General features: G+C 42.3%; 2 protein-coding genes across 16 annotated transcripts in view; one reads left to right on the top strand and one right to left on the bottom strand.

The window, feature by feature from the left end:
- Positions 1-3117, top strand: part of DEK (DEK proto-oncogene) — a 40410-nt gene extending 37293 nt beyond the window's left edge. Inside the window, exons 10-11 of one of the 2 annotated variants that reach the window (XM_054490508.2) lie at positions 1068-1136; positions 1572-3117. In XM_054490508.2, coding sequence (XP_054346483.1) covers positions 1068-1136; positions 1572-1583 — 81 coding nt within the window. In that variant the 3' untranslated portion in view covers positions 1584-3117. Of the gene's footprint in view, positions 1-1067 lie in introns of both variants that reach the window. The other variant, XM_063665860.1, reaches the window with a different exon arrangement.
- Positions 3118-3447: 330 nt separating this feature from the next.
- KDM1B (lysine demethylase 1B) overlaps positions 3448-26668 on the bottom strand; it is a 72341-nt gene continuing 49120 nt past the window's right edge. For 6 of the 14 annotated variants that reach the window (XM_063665848.1, XM_063665850.1, XM_063665855.1 and 3 more), the window contains 9 exons: positions 25603-25774; positions 21581-21708; positions 19723-19854; positions 19046-19123; positions 14727-14843; positions 13558-13683; positions 12208-12330; positions 9445-9597; positions 3448-5377 (listed from right to left, as the gene is read on the bottom strand). In XM_063665848.1, coding sequence (XP_063521918.1) covers positions 5294-5377; positions 9445-9597; positions 12208-12330; positions 13558-13683; positions 14727-14843; positions 19046-19123; positions 19723-19854; positions 21581-21708; positions 25603-25774 — 1113 coding nt within the window. In that variant the 3' untranslated portion in view covers positions 3448-5293. The remainder of the gene's footprint in view (positions 5378-9444; positions 9598-12207; positions 12331-13557; positions 13684-14726; positions 14844-19045; positions 19124-19722; positions 19855-21580; positions 21709-25602; positions 25775-26668) is intronic. The other 8 variants (XM_063665859.1, XM_063665849.1, XM_063665851.1 and 5 more) reach the window with 3 other exon arrangements.

The raw sequence follows: 26668 nt of genomic DNA, 5'->3' as shown, positions 1-26668 counted from the left end.
TCCCCTATCTCAGTAGATGGATGGAACATACAGTCGGGTACGGAGACATTCCATTGCCCAGGGACGGGCAGGAGACAGATGCCTTCCTCTTGTCTCAACTGCAAAGAGGCATTCCTTCCTCTTATACTAATCCTCCTCAGCACAGACCCTTTACGAGTGTCGGGCTGGGGGACAGTCAGGTCTTTCTCTTCCCACGAGGCCATATTTCAGACTATCACATGGGGAGAAACCTTGGACAATACCTGGCTTTCCTAGGCAGAGGTCCCTGAGGCCTTCCGCAGTGTTTGTGTCCCTGGGTACTTGAGATTAGGGAGTGGTGATGACTCTTAAGGAGCATGCTGCTTTCAAGCATCTGTTTAACAAAGCACATCTTGCACAGCCCTTAATCCATTTAACCCTGAGTTGACACAGCACATGTTTCAGAGAGCACGGGGTTGGGGTTAAGGTTATAGATTAACAGCATCTCAAGGCAGAAGAATTTTTCTTAGTACAGAACAAAATGGAGTCTCCTATGTCTACTTCTTTCTACACAGACACAGTAACAATCTGATCTCTCTTTCTTTTCCCCACACTCTGTGGTCCAGGCTGGAATGCAGTGCCACCAACAGCTCACTGCAACCTCAACCTCCTGGGTCAAGCCATCCTCCTGCCTCAGCCTCCTCAGTAGCTGGGACTACAGGCATACATGAATTTTTTTGTAGACACAAGGTCTCGCCAGGTTGCCTGAGGCTGGTTTTGAATTCCTGGGCTCAAGTGATCTTCCCACCTAGGTTTCCCAGAGTGTTGGAATTACAGGCGTGAGCCATCACATCTGGCTTGTTTATTGTTAATTCATTCCAAACTCTCAGCCTGAAAACACTGAGAATGTTTGCATGCTAGTTTTCCACATCATATACGATATTATTAAAATACTCATTTGGAATAGAATTCCACATGGGTGAACCAGAGTACTGTTGGGATGGTTGTGGCTATTTGCATGTAGCAGATTTCCTGCTTTTATTCAAAGACAATATTACTGGATTTTAAAATCTGCTTTTAATATTATTTTTCCTTTTCGCTATACATAGGTCTATGAAAATTATCCTACTTATGATTTAACTGAAAGAAAAGATTTCATAAAAACAACTGTAAAAGAGGTAAATGTTTCAGTCTTTCAAGTTTGACTTTATAAGACAAGTAATTACATAAAATACTCCATATTTTTCAAAATATTCATGTCACTAAATATCACATTTGATCCTCACATTTCTTCATAATAGAGAAATATATTTCTTCTCATTCCCACTTTAAAGCTTAAAATTAAAGTTTGAACAGTTAGTGATAAGACCTGAACTCAGATTATGATGTGGCCTCATGGTGTACCTGGGTAGCTGGGCATCTCAAAGTTGCTCTCACAAATACTTGAGGAAGTTCCTGTCTACCAGGCAAAGGTGAGGGGAAGATCAGCAGGTAGCTATAATTCTGTATTGATCTCAACTGATTTTTGAAGGACAAAATAGTAAAATAGATGTGGAAAAAATGGGATAAAGGTTTATGATTTATGGCAAAATAATGTTTCTCTTTCATCACAGCTAATTTCTTGAGATAGAGGACAGAGAAGATGACTCGTTCCCATAGATTTGAAGATCTGATTTATACCATTATACCAGCAAAGAGAATGTATTTCCTTTTCTAAATCCTTGTTAAGCAACGTTAGTAGAACTTACTGCTGACCTTTTTATCTTGTTATGTGAATTTGAGTTTGCTGTTTTAAATTGCATTTCTATGCCATTTTTAGTTTAAAATCTTGCATGGCATTAATTGTTCCTTGCTTTTATAGTTGTATTTTGTACATTTTGGATTTCTTTATATAAGGTCATAGATTCTTGAGCTGTTGTGGTTTTTAGTGCACTTAATATTAGCTTGCTTAAGGCATACTTTTAATCAAGTAGAACAAAAACTATTATGACCGGGATTTATACACACAGAGATTGCAGTATTTAGTATATGAAATATTTTGAATACACATCTCTGTTAGTGTCAAAATTCAGTGGCAGTGTGTCCATCATATTAAAAATATACAAGCTACAGTTGTCCAGATGACTGAATTGGAACTTTTCTCCTGCATGTGTATATATGTCAAATTGTCAGCATGACAAAAGTGACAGATGTTATTTTTGTATTTTTAAAAAACAATTGGTTGTATATAAAGTTTTTTTATTTCTTTTGTGCAGATCACTTTTTAAACTCACATAGGTAGGTATCTTTATAGTTGTAGATTATGGAATGTCAGTGTTCAGCCAGACAGTATGATGGAGCAGTGAAAGTCAATTCAGTGATGGGAACACTGAAGGAACAGTTATCCTGCTTTGCCTCGAAAGTGTCATCAATTTGTAATTTTAGTATTAACTCTGTAAAAGTGTCTGTAGGTACGTTTTATATTAAGGACAGACCAAAAATCAACCTATCAAAGCTTCAAAAACTTTGGGAAAGGGTGGGATTAAGTACAAGCACATTTGGCTTACAGTAAATGAACTGATTTTTATTAACTGCTTTTGCCCATATAAAATGCTGATATTTACTGGAAACCTAGCCACCTTCATGATTATGACTAAAGTACCAGATTATAATGCCAGAATATAATGTGCAGGCAATCGTGGATATCTCTGACAAAGTGTGTCTCAAAAATAATATACTTTTACATTAAAGAAATTTAATGTTCCTCTGGAGTTGGGGCTCTTGGCTTTTAGAGTTTGGTTAATCAGTGTTGATTCTACATGATCAACATAATGGACCACTCCTGAATGAGACTAATTTTGTCTTTCAAATTTACTGTCCTAAATCAGTTTATTAAATCTGAATTTTAAAACATGCTGTTTATGACAGAATGATACATTTGATGTACCAATTAAGTGTTGAAAAATATCTTTGCATCATAGAACAGAAATATATAAAAATATATGTTGAATGTTAACAGGTATTTTCACAGGTTTGATTTGTTTCTTGATAGTTACTCAGACACTAGGGAAAGGTAAATACAAGTGAAAAAAATAAGCAACTAAATGAGACCTAATAATTGGCCTTCGATTTTAAATATTTGTTCTTATAAACCTTGTCAATAAAAATAAATCTAAATCACTGGTGTTTTAAGTCTCTTGCATTTGATATCTTATAGGTGTATAGCATTTCCTTCCCTATGGTGAATAATTCTGAAAAGGGATTTTTAAATTGATTCAGCCCTATAACCTATACAATTTGGAACACTCTTTTGTGGTAATGGACCATTTTCTTGGAGTGACTTCACAAAACTATGAATAATTAAGGTTAATTTTATGACCATTTACTATAAAGAAGATAAGTAGTGATGCATAGAGTATTTGGAAGTGAGGAAATGGAGTTGTTCTGTATGAAAGTTCTTGATGAGTACGCACACTTATTAAATGGATGTATCACCACTACAGTACAGAATACATTTGAAAGTCTAGTTTTTTATTAGTAGTTTTACACAACCAGCTATTCATGAACTGCAGTTAAAACACTGTAAATTTGTATATTTACTGCTACTCAATTACAAAATCTTCAGATGGCATTGAAAAAACATATCCAAAGTAACTAAAGAAAAAAGTACCATGGCTTCTTAAACAAAAAATCAAATGAAGTATGTCACTTGATTGATAGGAAGTTTAAAACACACATTTACCATACTTTAGGTTTTCCTCTACTTGTAGCACAGTTCAAGTGCCCGGAAACTAACATAATAATTTACTGTTAACCATTTCAAACTTAACATTTTGCATTTATCACTTTAAAACACATGCTGTCTAAACATTTTAATACATGATACTTTAAAGCAGAATACTTGCCAGTCAGTACCAATGAGTCTCAACAAATAATAACCTAAATACCAGAGTTGTCTTGGGTTAACTTTGAGATATACAGCTGTTGGCTTGTTTTGGGACCACACTTTGATTGGGGGGCGGGCAGTGGGGAGATGTCTTAAATGCCTGAGGTTCACTGCACATTCTTTGTGTTAGGTATTTACTCGTTATAAACTGACCTACTTTTAAATTTTTAAAATACTCAATATTTTGAAGTCTCTTTAAAGTCATATTTAGTCCCTTTTTTAAAGCAAACCAATATTGTTCAAAAACAAGCATATTTCTAACCTGTATACTGAAGTTTCTTGGCAAAATAGGCATCCTGAAGACCCTGAAACCAGTGTTTATTTTAGAATGAGATATTATTAAACTGTTTGCTGTCATGAGCGTTTTTTTAAAAAGATAAAAGTAAATACTTGCCATGTTCTTAGGCCTTTAAAATATAGCTTATAAAATGTGTACTATTTACCAGGAGAGCTCACATTTTTCTGCAGTTTTCCAGTGGACCTGCCTATGGAATACTGTAAAGAAAAGTCTGCAAAAATATTCCTAACAATTGAATCAGTTCTTTTAAATAAAAGAAACGGAGAGGGGCTTTGATTAAATTATTCTGACAAGTTTTTTTTTGCTAGTGGTTGCCAAAATTAAGGATATTTAAAGTGTCCTATCACCCAAATTTGGCTTTAAGAAAAAGCTACATTCTGTGTGTACAGTGTGAAGCCCACACTATCTGTGCTGCATTCTCAATTATGCAACACCTATCTGGAAACTCCTGTTTTGCCAATGGGTGCACAAATCTAAAACATTTTATCACGAAAGATACTTGAATTTACATTTTTTTTGAACACCCAATGGGAGGAAATACGTACAATACAAAATACCTAGAAGCTTCATTTTACTGTCAACTGGAGTTTGTGCTGTATCCAAAAAAAAGTTCTATCTAAATTTTAAGTAAAAGCTCAATATTGGACCTATATAAAAATTAAGGCTCATTGGTAAAGATATTGATAAATTGTCACAGAAGAAAAACATGGCTTTATCTGGTTTTTAAATGATTCCTGCTTGATTGACTTGGTTTCTCAATGTATGAAAATTGATCAGCCATATAAAATGTGAAATCTAAAGGGAACTTCCAACCATGGAACAATCAAATCCATGGCCTCAACTGAAACTTATATTCTGCTTTATTCTGAAATCTAGACTTTCAGCAGTAGTTGAACCTATGGAAAATGCAATTAAATCTAAGTGCTTATAAGGATTTTTGAGGTCAGTGCTTTCAGAGTGATGAAATAGGTTTACATTATCATATCGCCTTAGAAACATTTCAGTTTTGCTATGTAGAGAGGGTTTTTTCCCCCTCTTATAAAACTGAGGTTTAACATGTGATTCAAATTTTCCCATCTGGGGTACAGAAGAAAGCTGGGTCCACCGAATTCTTAAAATGCTGCAATCTTGCTTGCTTCTCGAACGCCACTCAAATATGCCCCTGTAACAGTTTGTGGGAAATGCCTGTTTGTTGCCTGTAAAACAATTACATAATTTGAGATCATGCATAAAGAACTGAGTTGATACCAAAAGGTAAAAACAAGGTTAGACTTTATCTGGTCTAACATAAAGATCTGTGCCACTGCTACGCGCTCATATTCACACTCACTCATCCTAACACTGGAACTTTTCTGGTTATCTGGCCATGCATTGTCAGATTCACTCATTGTTATGCAATCTTGAAGTACTATGCAGCACTCTTTAAAATATTAAGTATATGTGGCAGGTACTAGAGTTCAGAACAATTAAGACAGTCATTTTTCATTACATCAGACAAGTAATGTAGCTGGTACAATCACAGGCGAAACAAGTACAAAAGATGAATGGCAGTTCAGCCAAGCCACAGATGGAGTTTTGCTAGATGGGTAAAAAAATAGGTAGAGAGTTAAGTTACTCAAAGGATATACCAGGGACCGTAAGTTCAAATAAGAAAAAGACAAAATGTGAGTGAGGGCTGTTGGATTGGGAGGAAGTAAAACGACTCAATAATAGGAGAACCTCACTCAAGGAATGGCTGTGGTGGGAACAGAATAAGCAAACCAGGAGGATAGGGGAGGACAGGATAGGAGGAGGCCTGAATTAGTGATTAAGTAATTATGACAAGGTCTGAGATGTGGCTGTGGAAAGGGGTAGCTGAAGAGGAGCTGAACAGACCACAGAAAATGGAGGATAAGAAATGGAGAGGTGAAGTGAAGTGTAGTCACCTAAACTGATGCCTGGGTAAAAGGGAAAACATCCAGGGGCCAAAGGCTTCAATGAATGGGGGAGTGATCACATCAGCAGGAATATAGTGACTAGTCGGGGGAGAAAGTGGCAGTGAGGGAAGGAAGCCTCAGAAATAGATTTTTAGAAGAAGGCGCAGTGGCTCACGCATGTAATCCCAACACTTTGGGAGGCAGGCGGATCACCTGAGGTCAGGAGTTCGAGATCAGCCTGACAAACGATGAAACCCCATCTCTACTAAAAATAAAAATAAAAAATTAGCCGGGCACAGTTGGCACACGCCAGCTGAGGCAGAATTGCTTGAACCCAGGTGGCGGAGGTTGCAGTGAGTCAAGATCCCACCACTGCACTCCAGCCTGTGTGACACAGCGAGACTCCATCTCAAAAAAAAAAAAAAAAAAAAAAAAGATGAGGTAATAATTGCATCAAAGCAGCAAAGGAAAGCAAGAAGCCATCTAAGCCATGTTCATGACCCTAAGGCACAGGAGCCTGAAACAGCCGTCTCTCAGAAGCTGCTGACATTTGTTGTCTGGCATGCAGCCTTTATCCCCTTACAGAGTAAGGTCTTCATAGGCCAAGGAGTAATCAAAGTCATCTGGTTTTTAGATGTCATTCTTTTGTTTTGTTTTGAAAAAGAGTCTCACTCTGTCTCCCAGGCTGGAGTACAGTGGTGTGATCTTGGCTCACTGCAACCTCCGCCTCCCAGGTTCAAGCGATTCTACCTCAGCCTCCTGAGTAGCTGGGACTACAGGCGCCCACCACCACGCCCAGCTGATTTTTGTATTTTTAGTAGTGACGGGGTTTCACCATGTTGGCCAGGCTGGTCTCAAACTCCTGGCCTCAGGTGATCCACCTGTCTCAGCCTCCCAATGTGCAGGGATTACAGGTGTGAGCCATCGCACCCAGCCAATGTTATTATTTTGTAAACAAAAACGTTAACTATATTTTAGATGAAACAATGAGACATGTACTTCTAAACCATATTAAACGAAGTAGGAACACAGGTGAAACACTGGTAACAATTCATTTTAAGTTTGGGGTTGGGGGCAGGGGTTTTAACAAAAAGCAAACCAATTCATCCCAAAGAATCCTTAGAAAATCTCAGCCATTGGAAGTATGAGGAACCATGGAGGCAGAGCTAACTGGTTTTCAAGGGGTGAAAACAGGATTGGCTTAAAGACTATAAAGTACAATTATTAATAAATCCCTCACCAGATTCCCCACTTGGCCGGCTGCAACTCCTCAGAGATGTGACTTAGAGATCAGGGCGAAGCACCAAATAAAATGGGGATGAAGTGAAATGAAGCCTTCATAACTAACAATGAAGCTTCCAGTGCCCACAATGCCAGGGGCTGAACTTCCACCACACAGGAAACTAACTCTTCCCAGATAGTGATGTTTGGGAATCCGGCCACTGGTTGATAAGCTTGCTGGAGCTCTCACAAAGCTTTTTAAATAAAATGCCTTGCTTGAATCTAAGTCGACAGTGATGGATAGGGGATTTGGACACGTAGCAGGCAAAGACTGCAGCACACAAAATAGGAACTCTGAGACTGAGGAAACCAGGGAGGGAGGGAACAGAAAAGCAAAAACATCCAAAGCTTTAAAACCTTAGAAACAAGTTATAACAAGAGGATGCTACCAAAAAGGAACATTCTGCAAACAAGAAAGTGCTCATAGAGTAAAAGCCAAAATTTTAAAAGTCAATTAGAGAGTTGGACGATTTTAAAATCTCCCCCAAAAGTAGCATAAGAGATGAATAATAATAAAGAGGAAAAATCAGATGGTCAATTCAAAAGTTCCAAGATATGGAACAGAATCTCTAGAAAGAAAGAGAAAAAACTCATCTTTATTTGAACAGATAAGAAAATGAAGTAAAAGGATCAGAAATCAGAATAGCAAAACATTTTTCAACAGAAGTAAATCAAGAAAGAGGGATCTTGGAAATAAAGGCCCAATGCTGGAGAGTGATTTTTAAAAAGAGAGACCCAGGCCAGGCACAGTGGCTCACGCCTTGTAATCCCAGCACTTTGGGAGGCTGAGGCAGGTGGATCACGAGGTCAGGAGATCTCAAGACCATCCTGGCGAACACGGTGAAACCCCGTCTCTACTAAAAATACAAAAAATTAGCTGGGCGTGGTGGCGGGCGCCTGTAGTCCCAGCTATTCAGGAGGCTGAGGCAGGAGAATGGCGTGAACCCGGGAGGCGGAGCTTGCAGTGAGCCGAGATTGTGCCACTGCACTCCAGCCTGGGCGACAGATTGAGACTCCATCTCAAAAAAAATAAATAAAATTTAAAATAAAATAATAAAATAAAATAAAATTGAAATTAAATAGAGACCCAGGAGGACACTCTGCAGTAATCTCAGAGGTCAACCAGTGTGGACCAGAGCAAAGGGAAGAGGACTTAGGAAGGGGACATTTCAAGGACTGGAGCTAGCAGGCCAGCTCAGACAGTGTCAACTGTAAATGACAGACAAACGCAGGGTATGGGAGACACGGGGAGAGGTACCAAAGGAATTAAGCTAATGACCAAAGGAGCTATTATAACTGCCAAGAAAAGAGAAAACTGTGTAAGAAGGTATCAGTGGACACCTTCTTGGCTCAGCAGTAAACAACATTTACACAGCCATGTAAATACCGATACCAATTTAATTAAAAGTGTGAAATAACCATGTTGAGCAAATGGTGCAGAGACTAAACTGGCTAAGTCTTTAACCCAATAGGGAGGCAGTCAATAATGTCTGTCTAATGTTAAATCAGAAGATGACATCATAGGCCGGGCATGGTGGCTCACACCTGTAATCCTAACACTCTGGGAGGCTGAGGTGGGAAGACTGCTTAAGGCCACGGGTTTGAGGCCAGCCTGGGCAACACCGTGGACCCCATCTCTACAAAAAATAAAAAAAAAAAAATTAGCCAGGCTTGGTGGCACATGCCTGCAGTCCCAGCTACTTGGGAAGCTGAGGTGGGAGGGTCACCTGAGCCTGGGAGTTTGAGGCTGCAGTGAGCTAGGATTGCACCACTGCACTCCAGTCTGGGCCACAGAGTGAGACCCTGTCTCAAAAAAACAAAAAAGGAAGAGAGATGGTAATATAAACACTTTTAAAATATGAAGTGAAGTCCAGAAGGAATAGTTGGAAGGTTAAAAACGGCTGCCTCTGGGAGCAAGAAGAGGACGGTGAGAAGGCTTCTGCTGTCTGTGGTCATAAGACTTTCGACAGGATTTGAATTGGTTTTTAAACTATGGGCAGATATCATTTTAGATGAAAGAAAGAAATCAAAATACAAATAACTGGGTTTGGAATCAAGATCCATACCTCACCAGCGAAAAAGACGGTTCCTTGAATGTCTTCAGCAATGATATCATAGGCCTCCCCACTTCCACCTGTCTTCACAAAACTGTATGCCATCTGGATCCATGGGTCTGTGCTCCACCGAGTGACAAAATACTTTGTGGGATCTGGGACCTCCTATGTCCAATAGAAAGGAATTACGAAGTAGGATCAAGAAGGGATGTAGACGGCCGGGCGCGGTGGCTCACGCCTGTAATCCCAGCATTTTGGGAGGCTAAGGCGGGCGGATCACAAGGTCAGGAGATCGAGACCATCCTGGCTAACATGGTGAAACCCCATCTCTACTAAAAATAGAAAAATTAGCCAGGCATGATGGCGGGCGCCTGTAGTCCCAGCTACTCGGGAGGCTGAGTCAGGAGAATGGCGTGAACCCGGGAGGCGGAGCTTGCAGTGAGCCGAGATCGCGCCACTGCACTCAAGCCTGGGCAACAGAGCCAGACTCCGTCTCAAAAAACAAAAAAAAAAAAGAAGGGACATAGACATGGTACAACCCAACTCATATATTTTGCCCCCCGTTTAGGACCTGAGTCCATTCCTGTATCATTCTGTAACAGTAGTTCTCAAGATGTTCCTCCTGCTGCCTTTAAATCTACCCAAGCTGGTATCTGTGTCTTATCTTCTCTCTCCTGCCCCATCCACACACAATTCCCTCACTTCTATACCTCCTCCTTCTGCCTGGGACACACTCTCCCTCTACTGGGGGCTATCACTCATGGCTAAGAGTTCGGGCCTTCCCTTTTCCATCGTGTGGCAGCAGAAAGGAATCTCTGGCCCAAGAAGAAAAGGGAAGGGTGGAGTCTCAGGATCGATCACAGGTTGGAACTCTCAACAAGGTTCTCCACAAAACAGTGATACAAGGTTATGTTTCACATTCACTCAATTTAAAATATAGCAGTCCCCTCTTCTCTGCCAGGAATATGTTCCATGACCCGCAGCGGATGCCTGAAACCACAGATAGGACCAATACTATACACACTATGTTTTTTCCTATTCATACCTATGATAAAGTTTCATTTATACATTAGGTACAGAGATTAATGACAATAATAATAAAATAGAACAATTATAATGCTATACTGAAATAACAGGTATGTGAACATGGCTCTGATAACAGAGATGACTCCTGAGTGACTAATGGGCAGGCAATGTCTACAGTGTGGAGGTACTGGACACGCTCTTCAGAACAGTGCATGACTGAAAACTTATGAATCTATTTCTGGAATTTTCCATCAAATATTTTCAGACCTTGGTTGACCACAGTAACTGAAACCATGAAAGCAAAGCCTCGAGTAAGAGAGAATGACTGTAATTTGTCAGCTGGCCTCCAACAAGCATCACCATGAACAATATTTCTACAGAAACGGTATGCTAAGTTCCAAACAACTAATGTAAAAAACAAACTTCTGAACAAAAACCCCAAGCAAGGGATTGCATTCACTAGATAGATCCTCTCATATAAAATTAGCAACAAGGCTGGCCGCACAGTGGCTCACACCTGTAATCCCAGCACTTTGGGAGGCCGAGGTAGGCGGACCACTTGAGGTCAGGAGTTCGAGACCAGCCCGGCAAACATGGTGAAACCCTGTCTCTACTAAAAACACAAAAATTAGCTAGGTGTGGTGGAGCACACCCATAATCCCAGCACACTCGGGAGGCTGAGGCAGGAGAATCGCTTGAACCCGGGAGGCGGAGGTTGCAGTGAGCCAAGATTGCGCCACTACACTCCAGCCTGGGCGAAAGAGTGAGACTCCGTCTCAAAAATAAATAAGTTAAAATGAAATAAAATAAGCAACATATCTGAATGCCCCTTTCTCTTTAATTTTATGTAACTTTTGAGTCATTTCACTTCTATTTCTGCTCCTTTATTTCAAAAAGATATAAGCCATGGCCATTTACAAATCTCCAGAGATGGTGAGATTTAGTACACTGGCAAGCAAAGTATCCTGAGCTCCTTGGAGAAAAGAGACTGTCTGCATGTGTGGGATATTAAAAAAAGCTGGACAAGGCTCCTCTTAAAAGGAAAGCTGTAGTCAAAGCTTCTAGGGCTTCAGTAAATATAGAATCCACATAGAAAATACTAAGCCTTCTATATCCTTACAATACAAAAAAAAAAAAAAGGAAGTGTGTATGATGTGAGAAGAAAAAAAGGAAGGAAGACAATTGTGTAAAAAAAGGTACAGGGCACTGTTATGGGCAGAACCGTGTCCCCCTCAAATTCCTATGTGGACACCCTAACGCTCAGTGCCTCAGAATGTGACTGTATTTCGTGACACAGTCTCCAACGGGTAATTATTTTAAAGTGAGGTCGCCGGGGTGAGCCTTAATCTAATCTGATTTGTGTTCTCATAAGAAGAGGAGATGAGGACACAGACACACACAGAGGGAAGCCCATGTGAGGACACAGGGAGAAGAAGGCATCTACCAGCCAAACAGAGAGGACCCAGGAGAAACCAACCCCGCCAACACCTCGATCTCAGGCTTCCAGCCTCCAGAACTGTGAGGAATAAGTTTCTGTTGTCTAAGGCAGCCAGTCTGCTGTACTCTGTGATGACAGCCCTCACAGACTAATCTCAGTGCTGAGGTGGGCAGTGGGACTCTGAAAGAAAGAAGACTGTGGCCCCTGCCTTCCTTCCCGTGATTCTCATGACGCTGGCTGCTTGGGCTTCACACCTGCTCTGGATAGCAAGCACGGCTTGCCCCTTTCAAGGAGGGCTTCCTCTCTCTCACCTGCTCCTTGAACAGCTCCCGGAGCGTGACCATGCACTGCTGCAGCACCTGTTTGTCTTCCAGGGTCCTCACAGACGCGACAGCCTCCCCGGCAATCACAGACATCAGCACGCTGTGCTTCTTCTGGAGACATGAAAGGGAAAAGCAGGAGGTCTCTGAGTGCTCAGCTCCCACAGATAAGGGCCTCACTCTTTTTTTTTTTTTTTTTCTTTTTTTTAAGATGAGACAGAGTTTTGTTCTGTCACCCAGGCTGGAATGCAATGGCGCAATCTTGGCTCACTGCAACCTCTGCCTCCCAGGTTCAAGTGATTCTCCCGCCTCAGCCTCCAGAGTAGCTGGGATTACAGGCGTCTGCCACCATGCCTGGCTAACTTTTGTATTTTTAGTAGACACAGGGTTTCACCATGTTGGCCAGGCTGGTCTCAAACTCCTGACCTCAGGTGATCCGCCCACCTCGGCCTCCCGAAGTGCTGGGATTACAGGCGTCAGCCACTGTACCCGGCCAAGAGCCTCGCTCTCACAAGTTAAATTTCACTATTTCTGGCTGTCCCTTATCCTCACGTCACTCGCCAGTCCATTTTCCTCGCAAACACTCATTATTCATCCATCCACTCTATTGCTTCCTGCTGGAAAAGAAAAACACTAAGAAATGTAAATAGCAACTTTAGGGTTCCCTTGGCTGTTCACTAATTAAAGCTTGCTTCGGAAGAAGTAGAAAGAGCTGGAGAAGGAAAATCTGCAGATAAAACAATGGAAAAAAAAACCAACCCTCAAATGGTAAAGAAAATCCGCCCTCGGCTCCTATGTGAAACCTTTTAAGACAAAGTTTCTTGAAACTGAAAGTCAGAAACAGCTGTAATTCTTTCGTGTGGCAGTAACATGACGGCAGGGAAGGTGACCACCACCGTCCAGCTCTGGGTATGCCATTCTCCTCTCTCCTTCCTTCCCTCAGCTCTCACATCTGCTGACACTCACACCCTCCCTCACCAATCATACACCCCTTCCCAGCTCCCTAGAGGACCCTCACAGAGGAAGTTTCAAGCACCACTCATTGACTGATGTCTCCAACTTCACCTAAGAGGAATTCCCCTACAGCCTGAAATGACAGTTTCCACAAGCATCCAATTCATGTCCCAGGGAGCAACATGAGGACTTCAAGAAGACATGGCAAATACTGGGGCTCCTTTCCTATAGGAAAATATCCAGTCCAAGTGTCCTCCCAGAATATAAACATAGACCCAGGGTCTCCACGATGCTGGTTAGTTCCTGAGCCTGATAGGTGAGTAATTATCACATCAAATTCTAAACTTTAAGACAGAAATTCAAACCACAGTTCACGAATGATTTTACCTGGGGATCCATATCATAGAACACGGCAAAAAGCCCTCGCTTGCTGGCACTGGGAGGAACGTGACCAAAAAAGTCAGCCCCTTGAACTTTACTGTCCCAAAATCTATATGGAAATTGCAAGGCAATCTGCAAAGTGAGCAGAAGCAAGATGGTTAGGTGCTTGTCGTCACAAAACCACAGGCAATCTCTAAGCAGCAACCTGCAGCTCTACTCTAAAACAAATACACTGCCCGAAAGAACAACCCCAAATACCGCTCTTTCCATTCTCCTCACCTCCTTTTTTCCCTTGTGAACTCCTTGGTTGTTTTTTGTTTTGTTTTGTGTTTTTTGGGGTTTTTTTTTGAGACGGAGTTTCACTCGTTGCCCAGCTGGGAGTGCAATGGAGCGATCTTGGCTCACTGCAGCCTCCACTTTGCGGTTTCAAGTGATTCTCCTGCCTCAGCATCCCAAGTAGCTGGGATTACAGGTGCACACCATCATACCCAGCGAATTTTGTATTTTTAGTAGAGATGAGGTTTCACCATGTTGGTCAGGCTGGTCTCGAACTCCTGACCTCAGGTGATCCGTCCTCCTCAGCCTCCCAAAGTGCTGGGATTACAGGCATGAGCCACTTTGCCCAGCCCAGCTCCTTGCTTTTGATGCCACTCAGTTCCATTCCCATGGATAATGGAACCCACTGGCAACCTACAAGCTAGTCTGAAGATGACCAGCATTCCTAAGACTCACTCCTGGGCGTATGTCCCTAAGTTACTCTCACTACTCATAGGTCTGTCAGAATCTGCTGCAGCACTGGCCCATTCTGCTACAGGAGATATTAAAGACAGGAGAAATAAACCACTGTCCTCACTGGGGCCAATGAGTGGAAAGCAGACAAGAAAGAAAGCAGAAGGGGGAAAAAAAGGGATAAAATAATTGCTTATACCAAATTCAAATTCTGAATAACAAGATTCTTTCTCCTAAAGTCAAAACTCACAGAACTCAGCCAGCTCTCCCCCTTTCGTTTTGATAATATTCTTTTGTGTTCTTCATGAACAATTACTCAAATGAAAAGGAAATCTTTGAGTTTTATTTGTATTCAGATAGTACCCACTACTTCTCCGTATCAGAAGTTAACATCTATCATCTGACATTAATCTCTTTCTTTCTGAGGATGAAGTCATTTAAGTCACCTTTTCAATGATGCCTGCGCCTAAGCTGTTGATAGCCTTCATCTTCTTCTCTGATAATGGTGGATTAAACTGAATGGCACCTTTCTGTAGTAAAGCCAGTGGTACAGTGACTAATACCTGTGGAAAATAATTAACAGTTAACACACAAACAGCAACAGAACCTCACACTACAACTACACTGGTATCAACAACCCATGCTGTTATACTGGCAAGAACAAGGGCTGCCATGTGCAACTGTGCAGGTTGTTCACTGCACAAGGGTGCCAATGCCTAGCTAAGCAGAAGTGGCAACCACAGGGAAGAATTGGCAAAAAAGGTCCTGATGGCTAATAATAATCTTAGCTAAGAAGAGTCAGCAGAGGCCAGGTGCGGTGGCTCATGCCTGTAATCCCAGCACTTTGAGAGGCCGAGGCGGGCAGATCACCTGAGGTCAGGAGTTCAAGACCAGCCTGGCCAACATGGTGAAACCCCGTCTCTATAAAAATACAAAAATTAGCCAGGCGTGGTTGTGGGTGCCTGTAGTGCCAGATACTTGGGAAGCTGAGGCAGGACAATCTCTTGAACCTGGGAGGCGGAGGTTGCAGTGAGCCGAGATCATGCCACTACACTCCAGCCTGGGCGACAGAGCGAGACTGTCTCAACAACAACAAAGAAACCCTGAAAAGCAGTACTTGAGGAGGAAACAGCCCTAACTATGGAGTCAGGAGAACTTTGTGCATCATTCCTGATACATTCTACTGCATGGCCAAGCCTGCCACTCATCTCTGCCATGCATCTATAAAATGAAGGTAGTATCTGCCCCACTAACCTCTGAGAATTAGGGTGACGCTTTAAAACTAAAATTTACAAGATACATCAATATGCTTCATAAGTGGTGAAGCACATCACAAACATTAGGAATTGGACATTTCTGGCTCCAGATCCCATTATCGTTGCTACAATCAGGACGCCATTACTGCTACTGCCAGCTCCAGAATCATGCCACATACAGAACCACGTTCACCAGCAACATGCATGCCTTAAGGCCTCCTTCTTGACTTGTGGTTACTGACTAAACCCTGCAACTTTCACGAACTCTGCTGCAGAAGAACCAAGCACCTCCACCATTGTGTGCTCTCAACAGAGGCAGCAGAAGGGAAGCAAAAGTCAACCTACACCTTCTAAATCTCATGCAAGTGCATCAGACTGGCTGGACTGGATGGATGTTTAGAAACCTGCTGTAGGGAGTTGGGGAAGAGTGTGTGTATTTACTTTCTAATATCTGCAGTACAGGATGACACCCTAGGATCAGAGTGGAATGGAGTTGAAGACCAAGCACCCAATCTACCTGAGGCTTCAAACATTTTGTATATTTGGCTTAACTCTCAATTCTAGGATCACAGGAAGCTCAGAGTTCTGTGATTTTGTCACTATTTTCTGCCACATGAAAATTTTATAAAGTATAAAATATGTTCTCTATCATCAAGAAGTTTATAATCTATTTATAGATAATTACCATGCAACCAAAAAAAATGAGGCAAACCACAACAAAAAACCAATTACTGTCCAATTAAATTATATATAAGAACTGCAAGAAAATAAATAAAATCTAGATTCTTTTTCCCTTTTTTTTTTTTTTTTTGTTTTTGTTTTAAAGAGACAGGGTCTTGCTCTGTTGCCTGGCTGGAGTGCAGTGGCATGATCACAGCTCACAGCAGCCTCAAACTCCCGGGCTCAAGTGATCCTCTTGCCTCAGCTTCTTGGAGTAGCTGGGACCATGGGTGTGTAGCACCATGCCCAGCTAATTTTTTATGTTTGGTAGAGACAGGGTCTCACCATGTTGCCCAGGCTGGTCTCAAACTCCTGGCCTCAAGCCATCTTCTCACCTCAGCCTCCCAAAGTGCTGTGATTACAGGCGTGAGCCACCCATGCCCACAAATCTAGATGTTTTCTTAATTACAAAATAGCACTGAAAAGCATAAGAACTTGAGTAGCCCAGGTGCAGTGGCTCACACCTATAATCCCAGCACTTTGGGAGGCCGAGGTGAGAGGATTGCTTAAGACCATGAGTTCAAGACCAGCCTGGACAACATAGGGAAACACTGTCTCTACAAAAAAAATTTTTTAATTAGCTGAGTGTGGTGGCATGTGCCTGTGGTCCCAGTTACACCGGACGCTGAGGTGGGAGCACTGCTCAAGCCCAGGAGTTCGAGGCTGCTGTGAGCTACAAGCTGCACCTCTGCACTCCAGCTTGGGCAACAGAATAAGACCCTGTAAAAAAAAAAAAAAAGAAAGAAAAACCTTGGGTAAACAAATAGGCAAATGATATAAACACATCCTAGTAAGGAACGAAAGCGAGATATCAATGGAAGCAGTCTAGACCGAGTTAGTCTGCCAGAGGTTCATTGGTCTATCACGTTGGGTTGAAAATTTTTCTCTTGCAAGTCTGGGGAAACTTCCAATGCAAACTGTGATGCCTGCTAGCTACAATAAAAATATTTGTTTTAAACATTTCAAAGTGCAGCCTGAAGCTGTGCCCTAATTTCTCCAGAAGGCTGGAATACAAACGCAGAAACGCAAAAGTACTGGCCAGGGTCAGGCAGAGAGTAACAAAGCAGGGGAGTTATAACCAGCTTGCTGTCCTGGACACCAAGAAGTGGAGCCACAGAACAGCAGAGGCTGAACTGTTGGGTGACTTGCAATTTTAAAAGGCAGTATTTTTAAACACTGTTTACCACCAGGCAGAACCTATTAAGAGCTTACAGAAAAGGTCACTGCAGACAAGGTTCTCAACCACGGCTGCACACTGGAATCACTTGAGAAGCTTTAAAAACATGACTAGCTGGGCATGGTGGTGCATGCCTGTAGTCCCAGCTACTCAAGGGAGGCTCAGGTGAGAGGATCCCTTGAACCCAGGTGCTCGAGGCTACGGTGAGCTATCACTGTGCCACTGCACTCCAGCCTGGGCGACAGACTGAGACCCTGTCTCTGAAAAAAACAAACAAAAAAGCGAGGGCAATTCAATAAGAATGTATCAGGGTGGGGCTTTGCATCCTTTCTTTGTAAGCACCTTCCAGGTGATTCCGACATGCAGCCCAGGGATTGCTGCCCAAAATCTCCTGGTTGGTTAATGGCAGGAATAATGTTAGGACCGCCTACCCCGACTAACTCATTCCCTAGACCTGTCTTTCCCATGTGACATGCAGTCCTTTATTTCTGTATGCAAATCAAGGACTATGAAATAAGTTTTAGATACCTGAAGTGTAGGAAGCATAGCTAGTCTAGGAACTAGTGATAGTTCATCAATTATATTTTTTCATAGTCACTTAAGATACAACTAAACTTAAATTTTCAAGGTTTACTAAATCCCCTCTACCCCAAGGAGGCACCTTTATTCTCCAATACTATAAATCTCAGTGTGATTTCAGGTATTCGATTCAGCAGTACCTTGTACTGTTCACCTACTAAAGCTGTTTACAAAAAAATTTAAGCCATATGAAAGTACTTCTGATAGTTTCAAGATTTCAAGATGAAAACAGAACTTTCTTGACCTGAAAAAGGATTCCGTGGTTAAAAAAAAATGTGGGGAGCACAGAATAAAAGTAAAATAGATTTCTTTAATGCAGGACTTCTCAGAGCCTTTAATATACTTCTATTTGGGCTGGGCGCAGTGGCTCACGCCTGTAACCCCAGCACTTTGGGGGGCCGAGGCGGGCGGATCGTGAGGTCAGGAGATCGAGACCATCCTGGCTAACACGGTGAAACCCCATCTCTACTAAAAAATACAAAAAAAAAAAAAAATGAGCCGGGCGTGATGGCAGGTGCCTGTAGTCCCAGCTACTCGGGAGGCTGAGGCAGGAGAATGGCATGAACCCGGGAGGCAGAGCTTGCAGTGAGCCGAGTTTGCGCCACTACACTCCAGCCTGGGCGACAGAGCAAGTATATATACACATACTTCTATTTAATCCAATACAACTCCTATTTAATCCTAAAAGTAGAGTATCGTATACAATACTTCCCAAACTTACTTGGTCTCGCCTAACTTATTTGGCCAAGGAATTTTTTTTCTTGTTCAACTCTCAGGACTAATGTGCCCTAGAACTCACCTCAAGGAACACAATTCAGAATTCCATCTGCCATGAGTCTATACAGTGTTAGAGCAATGAAATCAGCTTTGCATATCTACATACAATTAAGTGGAGATACATAACTTACCAGAAATCCAACAAGGGTCCAGGCAGATTCCCAAAGGCAAACTCCTTGATAGGAAAGATTTCTTCTTCCCTCCACCCCCTGGCAGCAAAGGTTTCTACCCACCCTTGTACTGCCCTAGCTCTTACCTTTTGTGCAGAATACCCTGTGCCATCTGTAGTGGTAACCTGCACTTCACCTCCAGAATAATCAATACACTGCACCTGCTCAAAAAGCAATTATGAAAAAAAGTGAGGGATGGAACCACGTGATCCAGGATCCTTTCCGATTCTCATATTACATGAATTTACATCTCCAAGGCTAAGGGGAATCTTTTCCTGGCATTCAGAGATCTAAACAATTGTTATAGCTGAACTCAGGGGGTTAGAATTTATACTGTGTCAGAATATACAAAATAAACACTGTGTCGGAATATAGAGAATAGTTATTATATGGTGTGAAGGGAAATACAGTTAAGTAATCACCCCCATGATTACAATAACACACAATACAAATGCACTGAGACAAAGATTTGAAGGGAAAATTTTAAAGTGAAAATAACTGCACTGGGTTAGGAAGGTTGTGAAGCAATTCGAATACCTTCTTCTTAATAGAAATGCACTGGGGCCACTACGGTTTCCAAGCAGCAGCAGCTGCCTCACTGACATGGATAATGCTACACAGGCTACGAATGAGCCACAAAAGTACTTCTAGACCCTGGCTAAACACCAAAGCCAGCCCCATTCTCCTGCGTGAGCCGCATGCCCAGAACTTCACATCCTCCCCAAACAAGGCGAGCCAGAGTCTCCCAGCAGTTGATACTCACTGGAGATTTGAGTCGAATGTCGAGCCCTTCTGCCAGTTTTTCAATTATCACTGAGTACCCGGGAGTTAGCAGAGTGTGGTCACCAGCAAACTGGGCAAAGAATTCATTGTGGTCCCAGGAGCGAGCAGATACCTGGGAAACAACAGAGGTTGGGGACACAACAGTGTAAATCCTTGCACCTGTGCCCAAGAGCCAATACGAGGAGCTCCAGGTGGGAAGAGCCACCAAGGCAGGAGGGCAGGGGACAGGCAGACCAGCCCAGGTAGAGACCACCGTTGGGGGAGGAAATCTCGATAATTTTATTTGAGGAAAGTTTATTTGAGAACAAAAGGTCTATATGACTTGGGCATGGGTACCACTCCTTGATAAAAATAGAAGCTGATTTTCTATATTGACAACTCTGGCAAAGTAGAATTCCATGAGGGTAAAACTATATTTGATCAACATATATAAATGTGCTATCTGTCCTCAACATGGAAGCTCTACAGAATAGAAACCCTGCACGATTTTGGAAAACAGCATGATTCCAATCACAATGCAGAACCAAGTGGAAATGGAGAGGTTCCAAAGGGGCCTCTGAAATCACCATGGAGTTCTATTCAAAATACAGAATACTGGAGTATTAAGTTCACAGTTGGTTAAATGAGTTAGGGAAGCTTAAATTTACTTTAACAAGGTAAACAGACCAGACTTGCAAGGATACTCTATTTTGGCTTCTTGAGAGCAGTGTTTTAGACTCCGTGGTTCCACTGAAATGACCCAAGGCCCCAAGGAGGGTAAAGAGACAAGTCCTGGTGCAGTGGCTCATGCCTGTAATCCCAGCATTTTGGGAGGCCGAGGCAGGAGGATCACGTGAGGCCAGGAGTTCAAGACCAGACTAGGCAACATGGCAAGACCCCATCTCTACAAAAAATAAGAAACATATAAGAGACCCTGCTCTGATTCAGCCCAATAGCCCTCCTTCCTTTGGAGTGATTGATTTCTTTTTTTTCCCCTAGACAGGGTCTCACTCTATCGCCCAGGCAGCAGTGTGGTAGCACCATCACAGCTAACTGCAGCTTTGACCTCCCGGGATCAAGCAATCCTCCCACCTCAGCCTCCCACACAGCCGGGACTACAGGCACATGCCACTAAGCCCAGCTAATTTTTTGTATGTTTTGTAGAGACAGGGTTTTGCCATGTTGCCCAGGATGGTCTTGAACTCCTGGGCTCAAACAATCTGCCTGTCTTGGCCTCTCAAAGTGCTGGGATTACAGAGGGGAGCCACTGCACCCAGCCTCTTCCTTTGTTTTTACGTATTGAGCTTCTTTCACAAGCATTATCTGAAGAAGAGTTTCTCTTGCTTCAAAAAAAAAAAAAGTTTAAAAAACAACCAAAACCACTTTGGGGTTAATATGCTCAGAAGTCATGGTCTGCAAACTTTTAAGCAGAATCATTCTTTCCTGTTTATCCAAACCAGCTCAAATTCAATATTTAGACACACAAAACACACACACATACACACAAACAGAAGTATTTTCTCTTTTTCTTTTCTTTTTTTTTTTTTTTGAGACTCCAGGCTGGAGTGCAGTGGCGCAATCCCAGCTCACTACGACCTCCGCCTCCCGGGTTCAAGCGATTCCCCTGCCTCAGCCTCCCGAGTAGCTGGGACTACAGGTATGCGCCACCACGCCCAGCTAATTTTTTGTATTTTAGTAGAGACGGGGTTTCACCATGTTGGCCAGGATGGTCTCGATCTCCTGACCTCATGATCTGCCCACCTCAGCCTCCCAAAGTGCTGGGATTACAGGCATGAGCCACTGCACCCGGCCTAAACCAAGTATTTTCAAAGCACACCTTTCACAAAACCCAAGCGCACCTGGTGAAGGTTGCTGCCACAGGCGTACTCCAGGTTACTGAGATGGAACTGAAGCACCTGTCCCTCCAGCTCACTGAATTGGATACCAGATTCCTTAATAAATGCCTTGTAGATCTCTTCTATCTTTTCTGTAATGGGAATGGATCAAAGCAGAAAAAAAATAGCTTTAACAAGATTCTCCAATTCTTTCTCCTTTGCTTTCAACCTCTGTCACCCAGCAACACCCAAAACTTCCAAAGTTTTTTCCCAAGTAAAGTCAGAGGGGAAAAATCTCTTGATAAGGTCCATTTCTCTCAGGAAGAGAAAGTTTATCTTTTTTAAATTTTATTATTATTATACTTTAAGTTTTAGGGTACATGTGCACAACCGGAAACAAAGCTAAGTAAGTTCTATATCTTCAGAAACGTCTCAATTTTGCTTCGTTGAGAAGCGGTTTCCTCTTTTGCTCAAGATACAGAAAAACTGTCCCCACACATAGATGTACATGCACACACACAGAAGTTACCATTCTCTTTATGGTCCTGCTGCCATCACCTTAAATTCAATGCTTACAACATCTCACCTCAACTAAGAGACCTGTAACCTATTGGTTACAGTCTGTCCCAAACAAGAATATTCCATTATGGGCTCGTATCCTGTCAGCACTGTGCCTCCATATCTACAATTACTGGTTGCCTATGTAATAAATCCCCCAACCACAGCCAGGCAAAGCTAGCACATTTTAACCTCTCCAAAGGCAGCAGCTACGATCTGCCCAGTCGCAGGCTCTGCTGTACTGTTTGAACCTTTTTCCTGGTAAATTCCTACCCCACAGGGTCTGCGACCTCCCACTCTCCCTCACAGGAATGCCTTCTCCCACCCAATCCCACCCATTCTTTATGGTCGGGCATCACTGGGCCGTAGCAAGCCTCCAGAATTTCTCCCTGTCATCAACTCCAGCCCCTACTTATCTGTCCCACTCAACCGGACCTTGTAACTATATGGACACAGCCCTGTGATATCATTATTGTCTTCCTTCCTTTGTAGCAGGGCTGGAAGAGGGTTCTGGCTTCTTGTCTGACTAATTCTAAGCATCTCAGTACAGGTTACTTCTTTACAACTGTTCCAGTGACGACAACCATCCAAAACATGTACCACAGACTCCAAGTTTCTTTTTCTGGTGGTGTTTTCTTTTTCTTTTTCTTTTTTTTTCCTGAGATAGGGTCTCACTGTGTCACCCAGGCTGGAGTGCTGTGGTGCCATTCCGACTCTCACAACTTCCTGGGCTCCAGCAATCGGCCTCCCAAGTAGCTGGGACTACAGGCGCCCGCCACTATGCCCAGCTAATTTTTGAATTTTTAGTAGAGACGGGTTTCACCATGTTGCCCAGGCTGGTCTCAAACTCCTGAGCTCAAGAAATCTACCCACCTCAGCCTCCCAAAGTGCTGGGATTACAGGTGTGAGCCACTACGCCCGGTCCCCAAGTTTATAGAGTGTCACACACTTCTCTGACTAGAAGCAGAACTGAGTAACAGTTACTTCAAATTTTTTTTTTTTTTAGAACAGCTCAAGGCTTTCATCAAAATGTTCAGTTCTTGCACTAGATTGTAACATGCGGATGCCCAAGAGGCCTCCAGATTTGTGCCTGGCTTTGTTGCTCCTAGAACCCTGGGCTTTGTGCCACCTTCTGTGACTTTTGTAGAAGTCCCATCCCCACTTCCTGTTGTGCAGTTTCTACATTCCTGTTGGTTTTGTGATGGGGGGGGGACCAAGATTGCTAAGATAGTATATAAAATTAAATATAAACAGACTGAGAGAGGCCTCAATGTAATTTTTTTTTTTTTTTGGAGACAGTTTCGCTCATCATCGAGACTGAAGTGCAATGGCCCGATCTTGTCTCACTGCAACCTCTGCCTCTCAGGTTCAAGTGATTCTCCTGCCTCAGCCTCCCAAGTACCTGGGATTACAGGCATGAGCCACCATGCCCGACTAATTTTTGTATTATTAGTAGAGACGGGGTTTCACCATGTTAGCCAGGCTGGTCTCGAACTCCTGAACTCAGGTGATCCACCCGCCTTGGCCTCCCAAAGTGCTGAGATTACAGGCATGAGCCACCGCGCCCAGCACAGTGTGGTTTTTATGTAAATAATATTTAAAATAGCTTTAGTGCACGTGCTTTCTGAAATGAAATCTAGTCCCTTAGTATTTAGATTTGAGTTTCCCCAGTTTTGTGCTGGTAAGATGAGATCTCAGACAGCTAAGATACCAACAGGCAGGATATAACTATAGCCTTACACAGACATGTGTGCACTATTATCAAAGCTTTTAAACAAGCTGTTGATAAGATGAAATACCCACTTACACAGTAAGAATTGCTGAGCCTACCTTAACAACTTGGGTTTTTTATTTGTTTTGTTTGTGAGACAGTGTCTCACTCTGTCACCCAAGCTGAGGTGCAGTGGCGAGATCATAGCTCGCCGCAGTCTCTAACTCCTGGACTCAAGCGATCCTCTCACCTCCTGAGTAGCCGGGACTACAGGCGCGCACCATCATGCCTGGCCTACAGCTTGTTCTAGGTAAGGGTAAGGCAAAACATTATCATTAAACATTTTTATCTGGTGACTCTGAAAGAAATGTAATGAAAACTCCAGCCAGTGACTGCAACACAGGTACAAAACACTAACCAAGTCCTGAGAATATCCTGCACGTCAGCCTAATAACTGTTCTCAACTCCAGAAAATTTAACAACCTACGAATTAGTCTGGACACTACAACATTTGATTAAATGATCCCTGTTGATGGGAGTATATTTCTGAAAATGTTCTCTTATAGTGTATCAGTCAAAACTTACTAAGGACGATTACAGCGTAGGTCTCTTAGAGGTGGTGGGTTGCCACAGTAGACGGGGAGGGAAAAGAGAAAAAGAAGAGATACATAGTCCCTGCTACTAAGAAGTTTACCCCAAACAGAGATGAACTGTACATCAGCCCGAAGAATTGAGAGGTCTTGCAAAGAAACATACAGTTGAAGCAAATTAACACCTTGCAAACTGAGTTCCAATGTTCACACTACAAGAAACTCCAACATGCCTCCAAGAATTACAAGTGAATACATTCAGGTCACAAAATTATAGGCCAAATAAATATCAATTTAAGAAGCGATACAGTAACATTTCAGCTGGCACCCTCGTGAAAATGAGCCACTGTGGGTGGTCAAGTTTTCTAAATAGTTGTGGCTAATATTGCCCACTTAAGTACAAAAGCCAAAAGATTTTGAATTAAAATTCTTTTTTTTTTTTTTTTTTTTTGAAATAGGGTCTTACTTTGTTGCCCAGGCTGGAGTGCAGTGGTGGGATCATAGCTCACTGGAACCTCAACTTCCTCAGCTCAAAGCTATCCTTCCACCTCAGCCTCCTGAGTAACTGGGACTACAGACACACACCACGCTTGCTTTTTTTTTTTTTTTTTTGTAGACACAAGGCTCATTATGTTGCCCAGGCTGGTCTTGAACTCCTGGGCTCAAGTGACCTTCCCCATTTGGCCTCCCGAATGCTCGGATTACAGGTGTGAGCCACTGTGCCTAAGGATTAAAATTCTTAAACTGTAATACTCTTGCGTTCTTAAAATATACTGGAAAAAACCTTAACTCACTGCTCGACAAAAAGAAAACCTGGCACACAGAAACCCTTATCTAGAAAAGACATTACAGGGTGATGATTTATCACACAGGGCTTACCACGTTTCCATAAAAGTAAGCTACTCTGGGAAATTTAAAATTAAACATGTAGGTAATTTTGTAAAACACCAGCTATTGTGTAAAGTAAGGTCTGTGTGTGTGTGTGTACACAACGCAAGCATCTAAGGCTCCCTAAAAAAAGTTCTCCTCCCCTGAGAACTTGGAGGATCCATCAGTCCAAAAGAAATGCTCAGGAGGGCTACCCTGTTGCCGACATCCGACCTCGCAAATGAACGATGCCACTGCTGATGAAGCTTAGGTAACAACAAAACTGAGATGGAACAATCAGAACACCGTTCTCCCCATACCTCCTAAAGGGACATCTTGGAGCTGAGTCTTATCCTTTCTCCACTCAGAGACAACATCCAAGAGAGCATTAAAATGAAAATCCATGCGCTTGTCAATAGTGGGGTCAGTTATTCTTCCACCTTCCTGAATTAAGTCACATCTTTCTCCAAATTTATGCATGCTGATGCCAAGCTTCAAAATAATAAGAATAAGAAGGTGAAAATTTTCCCTGGAAAAAAATATTTACAGGTTCTAAGCTGAAAATCAGACAGAGCTCTCATGGAGAAAATGGTCTCATATCTCTCAAAAATAAAGCTAAATATGCTTCACGGGGAATGGCAGCAAAGTCAGGCAGTGAAAAAAAACAGCATGAAATCTACAAGATTTTATTTGATGAGAATGTGAGAGGGGCAGCAACAGCTCCTATGCCATGCCCGCTGTAACTTTTTGGCTAATGTTTCGGATGCTAGACACTGCCTGTCCTTGCTCGAACATTGTATCTCCTCTGTGGACCCTCATGTAAATGAACACACAAACACACAAACACTCACAGTAGAAGTTGAAATTGAATTGACCATCAATAAACATTTCAGAAGAAGCCTTGGGCCCACCAACTCTTCAAATAAACTCTGTAAGACTGCCAGATTAAAGACAGGCTGCCTCATTAAATATGATGTTCAGATTAGTAATAGATAATTTTTTTAAGTATAAGTATGTCCCAAATATTGCATGTAAAATATCCCATGTAATACTGGCAAATACTTGGGTAAAAAATTACTTGTTTATCTGAAAGTGAAATTTATTTGAGAATTCTGGATTTTTATATGCTAAATCTGGCAACTCTAAAATTATGAGCTAACCAAGTGGCCTGCAAATAACAAGCAAATAAAATTAAATAGCTTAGAAAAAGGAAAAAAAGTCTTTTACATCCTCTAGTTCTACCTTCTCAGGAAGGCAGAAGTGTAATTCTTACTACTTTGCAGAGGAGATGAGGGGGCTGTTATATGTAATTTACTTTAGAAGCATGTTAATACTGCACACAAGCAAATTGAAACTGTTTTTCTTTCCTTTATCTACAACGCAAAG

The sequence above is a fragment of the Pongo pygmaeus genome, chromosome 5 (genome assembly GCF_028885625.2).
Source record: "Pongo pygmaeus isolate AG05252 chromosome 5, NHGRI_mPonPyg2-v2.0_pri, whole genome shotgun sequence".
NCBI classification, from domain to species: domain Eukaryota; kingdom Metazoa; phylum Chordata; class Mammalia; order Primates; family Hominidae; genus Pongo; species Pongo pygmaeus.
Note: the sequence above shows the minus strand (reverse complement) of the source record. Positions and strands in the feature narration are given on the sequence as shown.